Below are 21,806 nucleotides of genomic sequence, written 5' to 3' on the forward strand. Positions count from 1 at the left end.
ACTGGGAAACAAGCTGGTAGAGATGTTTTCTGCAACTTCATCTAGCTCTTTAGACACACCCTGCCCTACCACTCTGCAGGCATTTTCTGTCTGCCTAGGTGAACACATTTCCAGATTAAGCACCTTCAGCAGCCACCCACTGCTATTTTCTATGAATGTCCTCAGGGAGGCAGGGAACTTGGTGAGCAGGCATTCCACTGAAGGTTCCAGACCTCAAGTTTTTACGCTCATGCAACTCGACAATGTATAAGTTATTCCTAAAGAAAATGCACTTCCCCTTTGAATGATCCTAGGTGAAGAAAAAGTACTTTTAATACCAAAAACACTGAACTAAACACCTTGCTAAAAAGATATTAGAACTAGCCGACAAAATCTAAATAAGAAAGCCTGATAGCATTTCTTGCTGGAGTCTGAACTTTGGAAGTCCTTTGAGAGAGAGAGAGAGAGAGAATCTTTTGACTTCTATTATGGAGATGGGAGAAGAAGGGATGGGAAGCTCACTGCTCAATCCACTTTCTGACCTGGAAACTTTAACCTAGAGGCGTGACTTGCTGGGTATTTAAGGTCTTCTGCTGCAAAGGTTCTGTAAGGAAGGACCAGTAGGGCTGAGAAATGCAGCATCTGCTGGATTTTTTTCTCTGTAGTCACTAAAGGGCCCAGAAGCCTCTCCTTCTTAGCCATGGGCTACATCTGTCTGTCTCAGAGTGTTGGTCCATGCAACATTGCTACAACAAAAGGGCTTTGTATTCCTGCTTGCCAAGACGTCCCAATCCACCAATTTTACCATGATTAATACATCTGCAGCTTTCAAACATACCTGTACAATGATTATCCAAACCTCATTTCTACTCATAATGGTGGAAGGTGATATGGTGGAAACATTTTATAAGAAATGTAGATGTTATGGAGTAGGACAGAGATAAGCAAAATGTGATGCTCCAGATGTTGGAATCCAACTCTCATCATGCGAAGACTGCTGGGAGCTAACGTTCAACAACTGGACAGCTGAACACTGTCCAACCTCTGGACAGCTCAACCCATTAGTAAGGTAATGTAAGCCACATGCTTTCTACCTCTTAGTTCATAAATGTGTCTCTACACTAATGCAAGGTAGAATCCACCCACAGTTGCCAAATTAACTACCAATGTATTTATGAGATGAATACAATTCCCAGGCTGCAAAATAAAGCTTGGCTGATAAGCTTTGCCAGAAAGAAAATATAGAAAGGCAAGTCCTGTTTTTCCTTCTGGAGATGCTCAGCTAGGTACTTAAAATTCAGAGCACAAGACCCAGAAGACCACCCTGAGATTAATTAGGTATGTTAATATTCTCCAGGAGGACTACAAAGCTGAAGAATGCTAATGTGCTGCTCTGCACGCATGTGTGTTATGGCTACTGTGGGGAGGGCTTCCTTATTCACATACCATTATGATTTAGCTGGATGTGGCTGAATCACAAAACACCTATTTACTAGAAGGCAAACTCAGACAGTTGTGTCCCATCCTGTTTTCTATCCCCTCCCTGGCAACTGACCTTAGTCTTTTTTTTTTCCTGGGCAGATAAGGAGAGTTCAAAAAAATATTCTGGACTGCAGCCACCCACCATTTTTATTTTCTAAGTATGTCTATGGAGATATTATCTTTGCTCTGCAGTGTGTCAGCTTTCCATTTATTTATCTATAATTAAAAGTCAGGTGGAGCAGGTAGCCTGGTATGAAAAGCAGCATCTGTAGGTACCAAATTACCTTCCTTTAAAATATATTTTAATGCTTTAAAAATACATTGATGCCAGGACCTTATTAACATATCATGGAAGTAAATTTCATCAGTTAATTATCCACAGGTGGAAAAAAAATGGGACAAAGTATACTAGGATTTGAAGTAGGCCTAGAAATGGGAACCAAGAAAAACAAAAATGCAAAGAGGAATGAGGGACTCTGCACTGTGGGCAACAAGGAGTTCTTGAGGGGGAAAAAAAAAGCAAGTTGTCCCTTTTCTCTGGACTTCCAACTGGCATATTTCCACCATAAAAAAAAAAAAAAAAAAAAAAAAGAGCTCCATGTGCCTGCAACCTGGCACTGGGATCTATTCAATCTAGGTCCTAATAGCCTAATACAAGCCCCCAGGCCACTATCAATGCTTAGGCTGAAATCGAGGTAAAACCAATTGCATCCAGCCCTGTGTCTGCTGTCAAAATGCTATCTGATCCATTGAAAGGTTCTGTCGTCAGATTTTGAGCAACTGCCCTTACCATGCTATTCTGAAAAAACCTTCCAAACAGCAGATAGAATTCTGTACAGGAGGCACCAGTGAAAACCATCTCTTCCTTATTCAGCTCTGAGAGTTTAAAGGGCTTTCCAGCAAGAGAAACTCATAGCTGGATACAAGTTAGAATGCAAGTGAAAAAAATGGTCCTGCACAAAGAACAGAGCCCTATTCTATGATTGTGGCTTTTAAGATGAATGGGAAACTAAGTATTCATTTAAACCCTAAGGCGACTGTGTCTGTAGTAAGCAATGGAAACACTTCTTGCTCTCTAACACCCTACATTATCCTATACATTTGTATCTGGTCTAGAGAGACACCACCCCTTCCCCCGACAAAATAGTCTGGAGATTTTGAGGTAGAAAAAAGGCCTACCCTACTGGCAAATGCAGTTCAGCAAATAAGCACACTTGTATTCAACCATACAAAATCCTTTTACAGATTCAAATGGATCACCATTAATCTTCATCACACCAACCTTTGATTTCTACTATTTTAGCCTTCTTTGCCTTTTGTGGAACTGCCTGTTCTTCTTCATCCTCCTCCCGTTCCTTGCGCTTCTTTGGGACCAGAGGGAGCGTAGATTCCCCAGATGGATCATAGGTCTTCACTTCGCTGCAATGTTTAAAGGAGTATAAGCAAATGGTAAATGTGTGGAAAAAGAGCAACTAGTATTTTAAATACAATGGTTGGGGGGAAAATGAAGATCATATTGAGTCTTTCCCTTCCTCAAGTATCTATGATGATACCGCTGAGCAATTTATCTGGTTGGCATTTTAGGGAACAAGGAAGCAAAGCAATTCTTGCCAAAAAGATCCTTATATTACATGAGACAGGCGGCTTCTAATGTTCAGTTCAAAACTCTTCCATATGTCGATCTCTGGTGCTAAACCTAGAATCTCACAGGTAGTACAATCCCAGGCCAGCAGGCTCCTCTTAAATATGCAAAACGTTCAGAAGAACTGCATCACAAAACTTGGTAGCACAAATGAAGCACCTCTCTTGGAAGCATTAAAGCAACCATGTCCTTTGCAAAGTTTTGTGCAACTGCTGTGAAGACCATTCCTTCCCATGCATGAGTAGCCACTTTTCATAAATAAACAGACTCTGAAGCAGCCTTGTGACCCTGGCATAGTACATACCCATTTACTACTTTGAAGAGAGATGCTTCACTTGTCCTATTGAGCTTTGTGAAACACCTCTTCCAGATGCTTCACAGTGGCAGAACTGCACAGAGAAATATTAGCAGAGTTGGGACTGGCACATCAATATCCACTGCTAATTGGCGTTCGCTACAGTTAGAGAAGGAACTGCAAGCATGAAATTAATGAATATACTGTGTATAGCATAGTTTCCACTAATATTGTCTCATATGATCACAAATATGAAGAGATCACATATGGTGGTGGAAACTGTCCTGCTTGAGCTGCTGCAAATCAGCGATGGGGCAACAGTTTGGTGTTGGAGGTTGCATCTTTTAAACTGGGGAGCAGGGGAGAGGCAGAGCACATGACAATGACACAATAATTTCACCAGAGGAGGCAAAGTTAAAATTTTCAGCAACTTTCATCTCACTCTTTGGGAGAGTGCAGAGTTAAGTTCAATGGGTAGCTTAAGTCCATCAGAGGCTTAGCATACCTATTATTTTTGCCCCCAAATCAGAAAACTGCTCCACTATTATTCTGCAATTTCCAATCTTTGGCAACGTAATCTTGGACTCAGTGGACTGCATTTGATTCAAAGTTGGCACTTTACTACTGCTCTGGATCTTGCTCAGGGACCCAGTATAGATCCATGAAGTATGCCAACAACCCCCAACTTTAGGCCCTCTAGATACTCACTGGGAATTCTTGGAATTACAGTCCAACCGTCCCCAGGAAGAGAAAGTCTGGACTAAAGTTAGGGATATCACCCATATGAAACATACAGAACTATACAGTCAATCTGAAGTTAATAAATTGCAAGACTGCCATCTTCTTACAAGAACAAAAGCAACAAAAACCCCACTAATGCCAACTGCTGGGTGGCAAACTGAAATAGAACTACTGCTGTAGCACCCGTAAGGACCTTTAGTCTGTTTCAGCAGAGTTTTTCTATGATCTTTAAGCATTAATGGAGGTTGCGAAACAACTTCAATAAATTTGTGGCTATTTGTCAAAAGCCTAAAGGGGCAGATACTGGGTACATTATACCAACAGTTTTATAGAGTATAACAGAGGCTCTTTTTAAAACAAAGCTGAATACAGAAATGCTAATTAAGAAGAGTAAACCTTGCAGTTACTTAAACTCAATCTAAGCACATTCTGGCACATTCTGGCAAGACGTCAGAAAGCTCTTCTTTAGAGGTGGATATCTACAGTTTCACAAAGGCCAGAAAAGTAACCAAGTTAGGTGGTACTGAGGACAGACTGAAAATATTTCTCTTGATAACAAATAAGGGACATTTCTATGAAGCTGAAGTATTTGAGCAGGAAAATTAAACACTCTTGGCAGAGTTATTCATAAGTAAAGTGAACGTCCACCTACCCACCTCTTGTGCTGGTATTTGTCTGCCCGGGCCACAGCTTTTCCAGTACCACTTATTCGTCTTATCTGGATGGGAGTGTGTGGGGGTCACAGCCAAGCAAAAAATAACATAATTTAAACATTGGTACAAACACACGCAGTCCTGAAAAGGATTAAAATTTAAAAAGAGATGATTGTGAAAAGAAAAATAACCCCATAATTGTGAACACGAACCTTAAATCAGCAAGGGTAACCAACCACTCTCTATTCATACAGATAAACAAATAGGCAACTGGTTACTAAATCTATCCCATATCTGCTTAATCTGATGGGAATAAAAGATCCTTTGCAATTATCATGCCTTTCACAGTAATCGCAGAGGAACTAGAGACCAAATTGCCAATATCCGCTGGATAATGGAAAAAGCCAGGGAGTTTCAGAAAAACATCTATTTCTGTTTTATTGACTATTCTAAAGCCTTTGACTGTGTGGACCATAACAAATTGTGGCAAGTCCTTAGTGGTATGGGGATACCAAGTCATCTTGTATGCCTCCTGAAGAATCTGTATAACGACCAAGTAGCAACAGTAAGAACAGACCACGGAACAACAGACTGGTTTAAGATTGGGAAAGGAGTACGGCAGGGCTGTATACTCTCACCCTACCTATTCAACTTGTATGCAGAACACATCATGCGACAAGCTGGCCTTGAGGAATCCAAGGCTGGAGTTAAAATCTCTGGAAGAAACATTAACAATCTCAGATATGCAGATGATACCACTTTGATGGCTGAAAGTGAAGAGGAACTGAGGAGCCTTATGATGAAGGTGAAAGAAGAAAGTGCAAAAGCTGGTTTGCAGCTAAACCTCAAAAAAACGAAGATTATGGCAACCAGCTTGATTGATAACTGGCAAATAGAGGGAGAAAATGTAGAAGCAGTGAAAGACTTTGTATTCCTAGGCGCAAAGATTACTGCAGATGCTGACTGCAGTCAGGAAATCAGAAGACGCTTAATCCTTGGAAGAAGAGCAATGACAAATCTCGATAAAATAGTTAAGAGCAGAGACATCACACTGACAACAAAGGCCCGCATAGTTAAAGCAATGGTGTTCCCTGTAGTAACATATGGCTGCGAGAGCTGGACCATAAGGAAGGCTGAGCGAAGGAAGATAGATGCTTTGGAACTGTGGTGTTGGAGGAAAATTCTGAGAGTGCCTTGGACTGCAAGAAGATCCAACCAGTCCATCCTCCAGGAAATAAAGCCAGACTGCTCACTTGAGGGAATGATATTAAAGGCAAAACTGAAATACTTTGGCCACATAATGAGAAGACAGGACACCCTGGAGAAGATGCTGATGCTAGGGAGAGTGGAAGGCAAAAGGAAGAGGGGCCGACCAAGGGCAAGATGGATGGATGATATTCTAGAGGTGACGGACTCGTCCCTGGGGGAGCTGGGGGTGTTGACGACCGACAGGAAGCTCTGGCGTGGGCTGGTCCATGAAGTCACGAAGAGTCGGAAGCGACTAAACGAATAAACAACAAAACACAGTAATCAGTGCAGGATATCCCAAAAGGAAAAGAGGAAATTGCCAGGGCAAAGAGCAGCATTCCAAACTCCATCTCCATTCAGATGCGTTTGGACAATCAATCCCAGAACTCCGAGCCAACGTAGCCAATAGTCTCCCAAAACAAACAGGTAGGCTGGGGGCAGATGGATTTCATAAGCTTCTAAATTCATAAACTTTTTGAAACAAGGCTTTGTAGCTTTCCTGTTTACCCCTGTGACCAACAATGGTTTAATCACATAAGCCACGATATTTTTGAAACACTTTCAATTACTTATTTTACTAATTTTAATCTTCAAAGCTCCATTTGCCAAAAACATAAAGCTTTTATAAACGTACCCCTTTCTCCTCCAGGTGCCGTAGTCTTGTTTCTACTTTCAATCTGTTCTCAGCTCCCATCTCAGCACTTGTGCTCTCTCCAAGGGCATCATAACGAATAGTCAAAGCTGTTTTAGCTGCTAACATTCGTGAAATCTGGAAAAAAAAAAGGTGAAATATATCTGGTAAGGTCGCAGCTTATCCCATCGATGAGGATGCCTACAAACATGTCAAGTGGAGGACCAGGCCGCGTAGCACTGAAGTAACAGAAAACTAGGGCCCCAGAGCAGATGAATCTTCCTACAATCAGCCACGGCCTAGGAAAGCTGAATAGCCGTGGCAGTGAACGTTTAACCATGTTTGCTGGGACAAATACATTTGCTCTGGCTCCTCGTGCCAAACTGACTAGGAAGAGACAAGTTCTGGCAGCCATACCTCGTTTAAATGAGCATTCCCTAGGTATGATTTAATTGATAGACAGGGGCAGTGATTTTGTTTTATTCTTTCACATGAATCCCAGATTAGCTATGATACAAGAATCTACACTCTGCTCCATGGAATTGTTCAGAGCCGATTAATTAGAGCAAAAGCACTGTATAAGATTTGGAATTACATTGCATTAAACTGATGAACAAAACCTCACTGAAAACCAAGCCAAGCCATAAGCATCCTCTAGATATGCATTTTTCTTATCTCCTGCCAACTAAACTTGTCATATCTCAATCTGCCTGTTTCAGAAACAAAAGCAAACAAAAACAAAAACAAAATCACAATCACTTCCAAGCGCCATCGCACCTTTCCTTTGTTTTTAGCTGTTGTTTGCCCTACGAGGGAAGCATGATAAATCAGACCAAACTTTGGAGTGTCACGCTTAGTCTTCAGTGCTCTAAAGAGTGCTTTCTCAGCTCCCAGAATCTGAACCGTTGATGCTGGATGCTTTGCTAGATTCAGCAGGGAACCTACCGCAGAAAAGATATAACAGAAGGTTATATGAATAAGCAGTCTCTGGAATAGGCCCTTGACAAAATGTTAAGTTCGAGGTTTGGAAGTTTCAAGCTTCACTCATGTTACCCTCCAAACTGACTAAAGAGCTCTAGGAAAAAGGAGCAGAAGGCACCACCAGGATGGGCACCACCATACGGTTTCTGGGGACTGTAGGGACAATCCCGAACCTAAGCTTGTCTGCCCCATTACATGAGTTGAAGATAACTTAAGTGCAGCATAAATCTGGCGTTTGGGCATGAGCGAGCGAGTGAGGAAAACAGAGAACGGTTCAAGAAGTGTCTCAGAAGAGGTAGTGACTAGAGTTGCCTTCACTTTCCAAGAGGAAATCAAGCAAAGTTCAGATAATATCATCATCAACTTCTTGACCCTGACAATGCAACTCTGCATTATCGTTTCTCATTTAGTTAATCTCTAAGATGATTATAATTCTATCAAGCAAAGAAAAGGATGCCACACACAGCCAACCCACAAACTCCGAATCTCAACACACCAGCATGGGCAATAAGCCTCGCTCCTACTAGTTCTCCCACCATAATGGTGAGGTTAGGTGCAATGGCCATCATTCTGTTTTTCAGATAGTCATACAGCGTTGCTCGATATTCGGAGATCTCAATAACCTGAAAGAGAAAATAACAGAAGATTCAAGCCATGGAATATTGCCAAAGAAAACTGGGAATGAAATGAAACAGGCATTAAGGAATCATATGAGTATGATGATCTATTGCTGCTGCTGCTACTACTACTATTAGGAATAATATTTGAAGCGTATACAGTATATACACTTTAACCAACAATTCTAATCAAGCATAAACAAATAAAAGATACTGTTCTGCTGTCTTAGTGTACCCTGTAGCAAGGCTTCTGCAGGTCTCAGACAGAAAGAGACAACAGAATAAATGTCATATTCAGCCAAGTTGTTGTTCTGAACATGTTCCAGTTATGATAACCAGTTACTCGCAATGGCATCAGAAGAGGTAGTGACTATGCAACCCTCATGGCCTGCACATCAGGAAAGCATTGATACGGGAATCATCACTTGCCACTGAAAACTGATATGATTTGCAAACTTGGCTGCTTTTTAAAGAAAGCATCATAACATGATCAATTGTCAAACTGATCAAAAGCCAACCACAAGATTTTGGGGCAATCATATTTTGATTTAATACATTTGCTTACATATGTCACCCTTTTGCTTTCTTCCTCACGTAAACCAATTAAACCACAACAGAGTTTGTGGTTTCACCAAAATAAAAAGAATTGGTTATCAGTCTTGGTACAAATCAGCATATTAAACTATCATTAACAAAGCTAGTAACCACCATTCCTAAAGAAACTGTGGTTAAGTAGATGTTTTCTGAATTAATTAGGATGTGAGATGTAAAAGGCTAAAAGGACTTTGACCATTTGTGGACAAATGTTTCTTCATGCCTGAGCTCATTAAGCCAAGACATGATCAACCAAACTGGATTAACCCACTCACATTCTAGTTCTTTAGATTTAAAACAGATTTAGTCCACTAAACAAAGTGGCACTTAGTTGTGTTAAGTGGACTATAGACGGGTAACTTTTTTTAACCAAACACTGATGCTACTGTTCATTTGCCACTACATCATCACCTGATCACAAAGATGCTGTATATTGCTTATATCTTCCTCTGACACTTCAGTCCCCATGGAGATCTCTGCAGCTGCTTTCACTTCCACTTCTACCTCCTCAGGAAGAATCTCAGATAGATCAGAAGAGGAAAAGTTTATTCTGTCTCCTAGGGAGTAAAATATAAAGTAGGGATAAGGACAAACAGCAACAGAAGTTAAGATTTAACCTAGCCACAACTTTCTGTCATACCAAGGTAAAGATGAAAAGGGAATAGAGGAGCAGACAGATGATTTTCACAGGCTTAATCTAACAAGGAATTTCTACTTAATAGTTTAGATGAGAATCTACACAGGTAGGAACAATTTTTCAATAACTAGTCTTGTTTTTCATTTCATCCAGCATACAACTGCATTGGAAAATAGAGTAACACTCTCTATATTTAGTATTTTTCATTGCTTAATTGCTGAAGAAGTTGACAGAATACAGAAAAGAGTTTTGTTTTATGTAAGAATTGTGTTTATGTAAATAAGGAGATACGGTTAGCAACGCAACTATATTCCAGAGCCACTACTGTAGCCTGAACCTCATGTCTATTAGGAAAACTTGAATAATGTCGGAGATACTGAATAGTTCAGATAGTTCACTATTTGCAGGAGCTTAAGCACTACTTACCAATTTTCTGTACACATTTACAGTATGCTAGATTATCTGTGATAATTTTGCCCAGTTCAGGAAAGTGCCACCCATACCATTCTCTACAACGCATAATATAGTTATTTAATTCTTTGTCCAAGTCATCAAGAAGAGCTGGAAGAGGCAAAATACACAACTTGCTTTAGTTCAGCTACACTTTGGAAATAAGTGTTTTTCAAAATAGTATCAGAAAGATCCAAAGAATGCTTCAATTATATTTACTTTTTCTTGAACACTGCTGTGAAACATGGCAATTTAAAGTTATCAAAGGGTTTGTGATATATTTACAAGAGAACATCCAGACATATAAGGACACCTCTGCTAATATTATAAGGTTGTCCCAAAATATCAGCTTGCGAAGATGGGCAAACGCTATCCTTGATCCCTCAATTCAATACCTCTAACCCTGTGCCCTAATTTCTATAATCCCTAAAAGCGAAAGTTAATTCTGTTTTCCTTCTAATGCCAACATCTCTAGTCAGATCTAAAATTATTTCTTCAAGATGTAATCATATGCTACTAGTAACTTTTTCTGTGTTGTCTTACTAGGCCACAAAGCTCTTGTTTCCAATATATGCCCACCAGCCACACTGTTCATTAGTTATTTCCTATACATCTTCAGAGTTATTTTTAACTTCTTCAGAATCTCATCCTAATTAAAATCAGAGGATTAATTAATAAGTAGACTTTAACCAATTAATATAAAGGGCCCTCAAGAATGCTGAAATGGTTTAGAAGCTACGTAGCTATGTATGTGCTGGAGTAAACTAGAACCAAAAAAGGTTTTCCAGCAACTCATGGTGGCTTGTCTCATCATTATTTGAGACATCGCTACCTGTAAACTGCTGCCTTGAGCACAAAAAATCTCTCTAAAAATCTGGGGAAAAGCACTTAGAAGGCTTAATTTGCATTTTTTGAAAAAGACTTAGTTATAACCATGACGAAATTACAGAGCCTTTTATTACTTAATTAATGCATTGCCAAAAAACCCTTCCCAGATGAATCCTATAGTCTAGTATCATCGTGTGCTGTCTCACTGGTAGTAATAGAATGTATTTACTTCCACAAACACTTCTACACTTCAAAATAATGATCATTTAAATCAATCTTTGTGGATTAACTTTCCATACTGTTTAAAAACATTTTTATTGCATAAGCTTAGACAGATTAAATCACACCAAGAATAAAGTTAAAAAAGCAAAGCAGAAGACAAACAACTACTAATAAAACATAAAATAAATTTTGGATATTATCTTAATATTGGCATTTGACCACAGAAGCTTCTGCTCTTCTCCCAACTCACAAGTTGGATACAGCTCTGGTAGAATTAACCAGAACAAAAACCAAATTTGCCAGTGTCAAATTAGGGAGTTCCATATCGACCCCAAATTTGCAGATCCTGATATTCCAAGTCAAAAGTCAAAAACACTCATATTATTTCACTTAAAATTGTACTTACAGATTGCTTGGACAATCATTGTATCAACTTTGTCTGGGCTGAACTTCAACTTATATCGGGAGAGGCTAAAAACAGAACACATAAAAGAAATAATTTTGTTTACAAGCAGGTGACGACATTAAAGACAGCATACTGGAAAATATTAATTCATTATTACCATTCCCGGCACTGGAAGCGTATATTCGTTAATGGTGTAGTGCATAGTTGTGGGCAGCGTATACATTACATTCTGAGATGCCGGTTCAAATCCCAGCACATATCAAAAGCCAGAAAAACTGTAGAGGTCATATCTATCTCATACGCTGCTTCAGTGCACCTTCCACAACACTTGGTATCGTTTTTTAAAATAAATCGTAGGGACATTTTCAACGTAATTAAAAGAGTCTAACTCTGAGATTACTTGATGGCATATGGAATTCATGATGGTTCAACAGATCTGCAAGGCACTAAGCATGAGAAAGACATCACACAAGATTTTACAAATTCTTGTGTAAGAGTCCAGAGTCACCCACTGTTACTGAAAGAGAATATTAGCCTGGAACATGGGAAGAGATTGGAACCCAAGTACCCTTAACCATCTTTAAAAACTGTTGATGGGATTGCTCTTGCTCTATGTGCTGGCTAATTTGCAGATAACCATAATCAAGCTTGGTATTTGCCACACTGATTTTTTGTTTCGTCAAAAAGAAAGTTGTCCACTCACTGCACTGCAGAAATAATTCTCTAAGAACTTTTGATGTTCATTATTCTCTATATAGAGTTACTTGGGAAATAAAGCCCCAAGTAATTCAGGAAGACTTTTTTCAAAACATGGGTTTTATGGTAACTCATGTTAGTACTGAAGCATGTATTCCATTTCATATACTATACGACAAGCTAAAAGGTAAGATAGAAAGAGCTTTCCTCAATGTGACACCCTCCAAATGTGCCAAAGGCTTCTGTCATTTCCAGTGTTCAATTACTTAATTAGGATTTATATCCAAACCTTTCTGTCTATCTGACACTCAAGGAACTCACAGCAATTAAAAATACAAATTGCAACATAAAAATAAAAAAGACAATTAAAATCAAGATAATTTTAAAATCAGTACCATTGAAGCCAAAACTCAATTCAATTAACAAAAGTTGGCAAAAGAAATTTTCCTAAGCATCTTAGTATTGTGGGGTGTCAAACACACCTCCTTGGGGCTGTATTCCATAACCTGGGGACCACACAGGAGAAGGTCCTCTTCTGCGTATCAAATAGACAAGCTTCTGGTACTAGGTGCGCCTTCAAAAGGGCCTTTCCTGCTGATCAAAGTAACCCAGTCAGGTTCAGAATAGGAGAGGTCACTCAGATAGGCCTCAAGCTGTTTAGGACTTTAAAGACTGACACCAGCACCTTAAACTGTTCTGGTGGACAACTGGAAATCAATGAAGATCTTTTAGTTCAGGTGTCATATGAATCCTGAACCTTGCACAGATCAGCAATCTACTTACCAACTACAATTTCTGAATAGTTTTCAAGGGCATCTTAACATAAAGCATGCTGCATAAATCAAGAGGGAATGCAATCCAGGCATGGATAACTACTGCTAAGCCCAATTGGCTTGTGAAGGATTGCTGTTGGTGTATCAGCTGTAACTGTGCAAAGGTACTCATCACCAGTTATCATCTGCAAATATTGTTACAACTTGGGGTCAAGAAGGACTCCAAGGCTACTGACCTGCTCTTTCTGGAGGAGTGCAAGCCCATCTGAAACCTTAATCTACAAAACCAGCTTCCTCCTCATGTCCATCTGGTTGGATTTATTTAATTTTAGCTTGGTCTCCCTCATCCAGCCTGTCATCATGTTTAAGCAATACTCAAGAGTGTTAATTGCTTCCTTGGAATATGATGGTATCAAATACAACCAAAAAATCTAGAAGAACTACCATGGTTGTACTCTCCCATCTAGTTTCTAGTACAGGTTATTCAGCAATGAAACCAAAGCAGAGTCAACAACATATCTCAAACAAAATGTTGACTGAAATGGATCTAGATAATCAGTTTTCACTGAAAGGCATCTGGAGCTGTGAGGCTACCACCTTCTTAGTCACCTTAACCAGGAATGGAGATTACAGATCGATGTATAATTATAAAAATTTTCTGGGTACAGGGAGGTGGGATTTTCAATTATAGTCATACAACTTTCTCCTTTAAGAAAATGGGAAGACATCCCTCACCTCAAGAAGACATTAACTACCTCTCATAACCAGGAGGCCAATTTAATCAGTCGGGAGGTACATAGGACAAGCCAACAGGTGGTGACTTCACCTCTTTACATATCAGTTCACATCCTTGAGGTATACCTGCTGAAAAAATTCATATCAACAGAGATACCCCCCTATGTTCTGGAATCCAACTCAAGATAAGGGTTAGTTAATTAATTAATTACAGTTATTCTGTAATTAATTAATTACAGTTATTCTGTTGGTTGGGGATGACTGGAGAGAGATGGCACCAGTTTGAAAAAGCTGAAATAGTCTCCAAGGATGGGAAAACAGTACCTGTGTGCCAATCCTAAACACATAGCTGCCATCTCCCGGGATGGAAGGCCACTGATAAGTCCTTCTATTTGAGAGCGAATGCCTCTCATCAGCTCAGTAACCATTGGACTATGGATGCAACTTAAGTTCAGCTTCTCCTGCAGAAATTCAAATTGTATCATTTTGATTAAAAGGCATACAGTATGGTCAAAGCTGCAAATACTTACTGTTCAGTATACAGCAAACAAATGTAAGTTTGTCTAAGACCAACACAGTACCTGGCTTAACATTTTTGTACACTTCATACTTCTTCCCCAACAGTAAGCCATTTTTGCCCTCCAGGTTATTTTGAATGAACTTCAATCTATCTACCCATTAAGGCCAATGGCAAAGGACTTATAAATGGTAATACAGAGGATATTAGGCTGCTCTCTACTGTTTATATGTGTGCATCTGCATATATACACACATACTCACACATACATATGGCATAAGAACCAGCAGGTTATAAATTTCCAGAAAAAAATGGCACTAACAATCAAACAAATTAGTGCAAATCAAACAGACTTATTTAGGGTCAAATATAAAGTTCCTCATCTCCATTCATTTTTTCCTTTTGTACAATGTTTATTAAATTAAAACCCTGCAGATAAAAAGTGTCTTGATTTTTTAATTTTTTATCTCTATATAGTACTTAGTAACATGTCAATGCTTTGTAATAGAGTCCTAATAGAGTCCCAGAGAATCATTCCTAAAAATGGTAAGATTATAAGAGACTGCCTTTCCCATGAAATCCTGCAGGAGAGGCATGTTACCCCTGCCATCGATCAGTGTCTTCTGGCGGGACCCAGGAAGCTAGCCTTGTTGTGGTGCCTGCCCTTTGGAACATCTTTCCCCTGGAGATTAGATTGGCCCCAACCCTGCTGGCCTTTTCTAAGGCCCCGAAGAAGTGGTGGTATTCTGGGCTTGGGGACTGAAGTGTCAGTCAGAGTCCATGAGATGGCTATTGTCATGAGTACTGATGGTGAGCAGGAGGGGGCCTCTATCCAGGGGGGAAAACGCATGCGTAGTACTGAGGAATTAAGCAGCCATTCAAAGAGACACAGATCAGACCCGCCTTAGCTTTCAGGGTTTATCTGTCTGGGTTTTCCCACGCTTCTTCAGTTTGTTAGGATTTTCTGTCTTATGTAGCAGTAATAAACACTAGAGACCTACTCCTCGTCTCAGCGTGATTCCTGACTGTTAGGACAGCTATGTTGATTATAGTCTCATTGGCTTTTACCTTGGCTGCTGGTTGTATTTTATTCTTTTGCTGTTGGTTGTGGGTTTTTTAAACTGCTATTAGCTGCCCAGAGTAACTATGAATAATTCCTAGAATAATTTGAACGGCTCTGACCCTACTGGGATTTCAAAGGGCCTTCAAGACCTGGCTCTCTGCCCAGGCCTTTGGAGAGGATGACTGATGTCCCTTTCTTCCTTTCTGTTCCCCTCTAGGTTTATTTTATTTGCCATCATTGTTCCTTTCTCTTGTGCTGTTTTTGTGTTTTTGTATTGTTCTGTTTTTTAAACATTTTAACAATTGTAAACCGCACAGAGTCGCTGGGAGTTGGGTGGCAGTTAAGTTAAGTTGTGATGCCCGGCCATATGCATTGAATAAAATAACTGAATAAATAATAAAATTATTATAGGCCTTTAGTATATGCTTTATTAGAATACCACACACTCTTTTTTAATGTAGATGATATTGTGAAGTGAAAGGTGAAAGGTCCCCTGCGCAAGCACCAAGTCATGTCTGACCCTTTTGGGGGGGGGGGAAACACCGCTTTGACATTAGAACTTACCTTTATTACACCTCCCAGTTTGGCATCTGCTACAGCTAGCTGTTCATGGGCATCTTTGGCTACTATTTTCTTTAAGATTTTCTTTAAATTTTTGCTAATTTTGCCTTCCACCAGTGCTGTGGATGCTTAAGGAGAAAAGAGAAAGCTGCAAAAAGTCTAGCATTTTCTAAAAGATCCAGCCAGAAAAGATTAGCGTAAAGTATGTATCAAGCAGTAGCTACAGAACATTTCATTTTCTCTGTTGTCTCAGTGGTAGTGACGAAACGTTGTAGGCAATCACAGTGATTCAGTTCCACTAACAATACATCACTGACAACAGAAATTGGTATGAAGCCTGCGCTCTATTCAGCTCTAAGGCTGTAATTTTTTACTAACGTCTAGTCAATACTGTATAAATACCACTGGATTGAAATAATATAATGTATTACTTATGTCTTATAACAATATAATAATTAAAAATGATAAAATCACAATGAAATAAGTTTAAGTCTTTTATCAAAGTCAATGCAAGCAGAATTTAAGCCTAAATATTTATTCAGTCCACCATTGCCTGGGTGGCTAGCAGACAGTTATATTAGCCTTGGGCAATAGATCCATTCATACAGTGAATACAGAAAGGACAGCAAACTTACAAACGTATAGCTCTCTCCTCACCTGCTGTCAAGCATTTTTAGAGACTTTTTGGTTTACCCAAAACAAAAAAAATACATGCACATGGGGCCCCAATCAAGGTCAGTGCCACCACGCGCAGAAGACTTGGGTTTCTTTTCAACTAGGTCCTTTGTTTTTAAATAGAATTCACCTTCCCCTGCTAGACGATGAAAGGTAAAATGGAACAACAGAGCTAATTCTATAAAAGTAAAGTTGCTCCTGACATAACTCTGCTTGGACGTTGGAAAAGGAGTAGCCATTTTATGTCCCCCAATCTGGGTTCAGATATCATGAGACACTGTGGTTTAATTGGAATGACCCAACAAAAAGTCTATGGCATCAGACTGTGGGGGCACACCGTCTTAACTACAGTCTTGGCCATGATTTAGTTTTGGATTAATCCAAAGCATAATGGCAAAATGGTGAATATGCTGTGAAAATGCATTTAGTAAAACCAACCTGACTTGGTTATTCCCCCATGGAGCAACCATATCCAACCTGATGCCCTCCAAATATGGATTGGCTTTGCTGCAGATGGCGGAAATTACACTCCAAGTCCTCTGGGGGAAAACAGGTTGGAGAAGGCTGCTTTGAAAGATAAGGTGAGAATGCTTTTATTTATTTGAAAATGGATTTTATGTCTTTGCATACGCTACATTTATCGATACATCCACTAGCAAATGAGAAAGCAGTTGAAGTGCATGGGTACCTTTCAGAGATTTGTTTGGAAAGTTAGATGTATCCAAGGATGTAGATAAAGCTAGTACAAAGCAGGGGTCACTGCAAAACCCTTGCAACAGAGCCATTAAATAAGCTTTGCAAGAAAGAAAGGAGGGCAGGGTGGCAACTCTACTGTGCACTGCACTGGTTAGATGTTGTTTCCAAGAGCAACTTAAAGCAGTAAATTTAATTTAAAAAAACTTCATAAAACTTTATCCTCATTACTAATCATTAGCCACACTCATTGGAGCTGATAAGAATTGGAATTCAACATCTCAGATGGCCAGCATGTCTTTTCTTGCCTTAAGTAACTTGTGGTTAAGTTAACCGAAGGGCTACCACCTGTTTGTTCTGCAATATCATCTCTAGAAGCTCAATTTATGCATCCCTGAAAACTTGCACTGGATGTCTGCAATCCATTTTAAGATAACACTATCCTTAAAAGCAATCAATAATTCTAATAGTAAAAATATTACCTGCAAGAGCTTCTGTTGTGTCTTGAAACTTCTCAAAGTGTTTTAATTTCACACTAAATCAAGAACGACAGTCAAGTTGTAAAACAACAGTTAGGGACCTGAGCAATTGCTGCCAATTATAAAAATGCAGGAAACTGAAAAAGTGATAGGCATGCAATGTCTGGCTTTTTTTTAAAGCAAGAATTAATTAAACCCCCCAGCCTGTCAGTCAAAATCTCATATACAAAGGGAGAATAATATGCTTTAAAAGTTTTTGGTTCAAATGTTAATTAACCTTCAGGCAAGTTCTCCACTCATCTATCTATTCTATGAAAATAACCGACTACAGGTAGTACTCATTTAGCAATGGCCTTGGATAGCAACCATTCACAGTTACAAGGATAATGAAAAAGTAACTTTGTGATCAATGTCCACATTTACAACCTTTGCAGCATCTCTCTCAGTCACGTGTTCATCATTAGTCACTTAGTACGTGTTGTCCAGTGTAAAATCATAAGCACGGTTGTGGTCATGTGATTTTTCACATAGCAACTGCTTCACATAACGACTGAGTTGCTGGTCCCAACTGTGGTGGCTAAATGAGGACTACTTGTATAGCCTACTTTATAGGATAATATGTAACAATTACAGGTGTAATGGAACACACAAATATAAAAACATTCTTCACATGTATATTCTGTACAAACATGAATTATATATAACACTATCTGTTTATAAGATAAGTTTAACTAATGCATTAATCAAGACTATTGCTTCCTACCTATTCCTATTCAATCTGTGTCATACAAAACCCATTCCACTTCAGCAAGCCTTCTTGTGCAATTCCTGTGATACCTAGGCCAATCAGATCATGGCTACAAAAATCTGGGGGACCACTACAGCAAAGAACTATTGCTCATTCAGATTTCTGCAGCTCAGATCTGGTAGCCCTAATTACAATAGCACTGCAGGATTAAGGCCAGCATTGACCTAACTCTTAGAAGGAAGTAGATACGCCACCCATCCCAAAACCTTTAAGTGGCTAACAATGTCAACATAATTATCAGATATTTTTTTTACTCCACCGCACTCCAACAATTTACAGATGCAATAAAACAAAAATAGAGAAATACAAAAAGACTAAAAAACTCAAAACTTAAAATGCCAAACAGAGAGGCATCATAATGCAAATTCCCACCAAAAAAATTCAGTCTTCACCATCTTCTGGAAGATGGCCAAGATATAATAATGACAATATGTTTATTTAGTTGATTTATATATGGTTATTCTACCAACAAGAGCCAGTATGCTGTAGTGTTTAAGGCATCAGGCTAGAAACCGGGAGACCGTGAGTTCTAGTCTTGCCTTAGGCACAAAGCCAGCTGGGTGACCTTGGGCCAGTCACTTTCTCTCAGCTTTAGGCAGCAGGCAATGCAAACCACTTCTGAAAAACTGTCCCAAGAAAACTGCAGGGACTTGTCTATGCAATCTCTGAGAATCAGACACAACTGAACGGATTTACAAAAAAAAAACAAACTACCAAAAAGATGACCTAGTCTTTTATATCCTAATATTCAAGGATATGAAATAATGACCCCAGAAAACCCGCAATATATATAAACATAAAAACATCAAGGAAGATAAAAACTAATTTTTTTAATTAAAAAAGCTATTGGCCATGCTCTTGAAATATTAGTTACTACTTCTTGAATAGATTTACTTACACTTTATTAGCTTTTTCGGGTGTTTCAAACTCTTTCCATAAGTTATCAATTTCTTGAAGCTTCTTCTCATCCAGAACCTGTGGTAAAGAGAAAGACTAATGAAATAGGCTTTCATGCAGAGAAGGCAAGTTGCAGACCCCGTCGGTAAGAGAATTCCGTTTGGCGAGGACCAGGAGGCAGGCCTTCTCTTCAGTAGCTCCCGCCCTCCTGAACATCTTGCCCCAGGAGGTGAGGTTAGCCCCTTTGCTCCTGGCCTTCCAGAGGAATTTGAAGACCTGGCCCTGCCATCTGGCTTGGGGCGGGGAGGGGAGTCATCATGTTTGGGGATGGCTAGTGCCCTAAAGTGCTCTTCGCATACAAGGACTGAGTTATTATTGGCCATTTGGATTCTATTTTTATCTATAATTATTGTTTACTTACAACAGTATTTTTAGATATTGTATTTTTAGATATTGTAATTTTATTGTATGTTTATTGTTTTATTGATTATTGTTGTAAACTGCCCAGAGTCCCTCTGGTGGGAGGAGATGGGCAGTGACAAATTTGACTGATAAATAAATAAATAAAATATATGCAATGTTTGGCAACAAGACATGTCTTATTTGTCATTAGCAGAAATTAAAAATGTGAAACTACACCCCAACCTAGGCAGGACAGCTCCAGTCAATTTCGGGTGCATTTCAAAATGGATTCAGAAAGCTTGGGAAGGCTGGTCATCTAGAAGTGATCCACATTTCTTTTATTGCTAACAGCCTAGGAAAAGGGAGGTAATCCTCTACCGAGAAATTTAAAACTATGACTCCCCCTGCCATTCAACGCAGCAGAAGCGCAACCACCTTCTCTCTTCTACTCCCGCCATCATCCAAACCCTCAAGGAGCCCAGGAACAAGTGCTGCCACCCTCACCTTGAAAATGGCATATCCAGCCGCTGTCTCAAATAAAACCAGCATCGCGGCGGCGGGACGAGACCGGAGCGCCCACCAACTCGCCGGAAAAAGGCGAACACCTAGCAAAAGAGCGCGAGCGAAGTACAGACGCACGCGCTCCAAGAAAACGCACCACGCGGGCGGAAGGCTCTGCTCCCCTAACCCGGAAGTGCTTCTGATGGCCTGCCGGGAAGACGGGATGGGGAACAGGGCGGGGTGGTGGGTCGTAAGGGGTCTTCCCTATTTGAATGAGCGGGGCTTGATTTCTGATTTAATCCCTTATAAATCTTCCTGGGCGGTCTAAGGAGGGGATCTTTGTTATCCAGTGGCTTTTCTAGTTTTCAGTAAAACCTGTTGGGGAGATTCTTCATCTGCGTTTCTGTATATTTTAAACCTGGATTCAAAGTAAATGATCTCAACTACCAATTGACCAGAATGTCTACTTAAGTGTTTGGTTCTTAGCAAAACATACTATATTTTTTCAGCAGGAGCTAAGCTTGGCTATTACAACTATGATTCATTGCAGCATTTAAATATATCGATCATCTTTATGATCAAACAATGTGTTTATGTGGCTTTCCCACCAAAAAGCATCTTAGGGAAAAAAACATAAGACACAATAAACAGGCACCCTCACTATTGAGGAAATTAGCTTGGAATAAGGGCTGCTGAACTTGCTATCCAAAATCCATTGCACAAATTAGGATATCAAAATAGACATGTCACAATAGCTATATTAGACTCTAAAATGCTGTAATACTTAATGATTTTGTTAAAACAGGCTAACATGCATGTATTTTAAATTATACCACAGAACACAGTACATATTTAAGCATTCTGGGTCTTTCTGCTACTGGCCTATCACTTGCTACTCTGATGATTAATTCTCAAGTGTCGGCTGCACAGGGGTAATCCATATAAGTGAATTTGGCAGTCATGGGGTGTGTGTATTGATAAAACATGCATTGCAATGCTGCAATGCAACCTCTACCTTTTCATGCTGGCATGCAATGTTGTGATGCAAGTATGAAAAGATGTCGTTGTGTATCATTTTGGCATACAGTAATGGTAGCTTGCCGCAGTTGCCTAGGAGCCATGTTAAACAAGGTGCCAAATTTCAAGAAAAAAAAAACACAAATACAAATATCTGTATTTGCTCCTGGGGGTTGGGGATAGGAGCATCAACTGCAAGTTTTACGTCTGATGTCAGATGCTGGCAGCTAGTCTTTGGCTTCCACTAGGTCCATGCACCACTGGTTGCCTGTGGAGGCTCACCAAAAGATCCGTAACAGCCTCTCCATGTTTACAGGCTACAGCATATTATCTGTTTTAGCCTCACTTCCCCACATTTTCCTCCCCAGAGTCAGCTGGTTTAAAGACTAAATCAGTGTCTGGCAATCGGTTCACTGAAGCATTTGTGTAATACAAGTATGTATGTGAGTTCTAAAATTCAGAAAAATGGATATTGAACAGGTCTTAAGTGAAGTTACTAAGATTATAAATGAAAACTGAAAAGCAATTCCCCTCCCCCTGCCAAATTCCCCCAGTTGGGAATATGGTAGGGAAAAAGTATGGA

The 21,806-nt window shown here is 39.6% G+C and overlaps 1 protein-coding gene and 3 non-coding genes across 5 annotated transcripts in view; all 4 read right to left on the reverse strand.

The window, feature by feature from the left end:
• The window catches only part of NOP58 (NOP58 ribonucleoprotein), a 110,931-nt gene extending 90,559 nt beyond the window's left edge, over positions 1 to 20,372 (reverse strand). The window contains exons 1-13 of one of the 2 annotated variants that reach the window (XM_063317981.1): positions 20,210 to 20,367; positions 19,305 to 19,381; positions 17,602 to 17,654; positions 15,755 to 15,879; positions 13,935 to 14,071; positions 11,407 to 11,471; positions 9,927 to 10,061; positions 9,275 to 9,420; positions 8,149 to 8,275; positions 7,449 to 7,612; positions 6,675 to 6,809; positions 4,796 to 4,857; positions 2,744 to 2,880 (exon numbers count right to left, since the gene is read on the reverse strand). In XM_063317981.1, coding sequence (XP_063174051.1) covers positions 2,744 to 2,880; positions 4,796 to 4,857; positions 6,675 to 6,809; positions 7,449 to 7,612; positions 8,149 to 8,275; positions 9,275 to 9,420; positions 9,927 to 10,061; positions 11,407 to 11,471; positions 13,935 to 14,071; positions 15,755 to 15,879; positions 17,602 to 17,654; positions 19,305 to 19,381; positions 20,210 to 20,254 — 1,408 coding nt within the window. In that variant the 5' untranslated portion in view covers positions 20,255 to 20,367. Of the gene's footprint in view, positions 1 to 2,743; positions 2,881 to 4,795; positions 4,858 to 6,674; positions 6,810 to 7,448; positions 7,613 to 8,148; positions 8,276 to 9,274; positions 9,421 to 9,926; positions 10,062 to 11,406; positions 11,472 to 13,934; positions 14,072 to 15,754; positions 15,880 to 17,601; positions 17,655 to 19,304; positions 19,382 to 20,209 lie in introns of both variants that reach the window. The other variant, XM_063317982.1, reaches the window with a different exon arrangement.
• On the reverse strand, positions 7,934 to 8,019 carry LOC134488707 (small nucleolar RNA SNORD11). Its single transcript, XR_010067024.1, has one exon. It is a non-coding gene; the product is annotated as a small nucleolar RNA SNORD11 (small nucleolar RNA).
• On the reverse strand, positions 8,616 to 8,703 carry LOC134488709 (small nucleolar RNA SNORD11B). The gene has a single exon (XR_010067026.1). It is a non-coding gene; the product is annotated as a small nucleolar RNA SNORD11B (small nucleolar RNA).
• On the reverse strand, positions 15,989 to 16,077 carry LOC134488703 (small nucleolar RNA SNORD70). The gene has a single exon (XR_010067020.1). It is a non-coding gene; the product is annotated as a small nucleolar RNA SNORD70 (small nucleolar RNA).
• Positions 20,373 to 21,806: the final 1,434 nt, after the last annotated feature.

The sequence above is a fragment of the Candoia aspera genome, chromosome 1, assembly GCF_035149785.1.
Source record: "Candoia aspera isolate rCanAsp1 chromosome 1, rCanAsp1.hap2, whole genome shotgun sequence".
Classification (NCBI taxonomy): Eukaryota; Metazoa; Chordata; class Lepidosauria; order Squamata; family Boidae; genus Candoia; species Candoia aspera.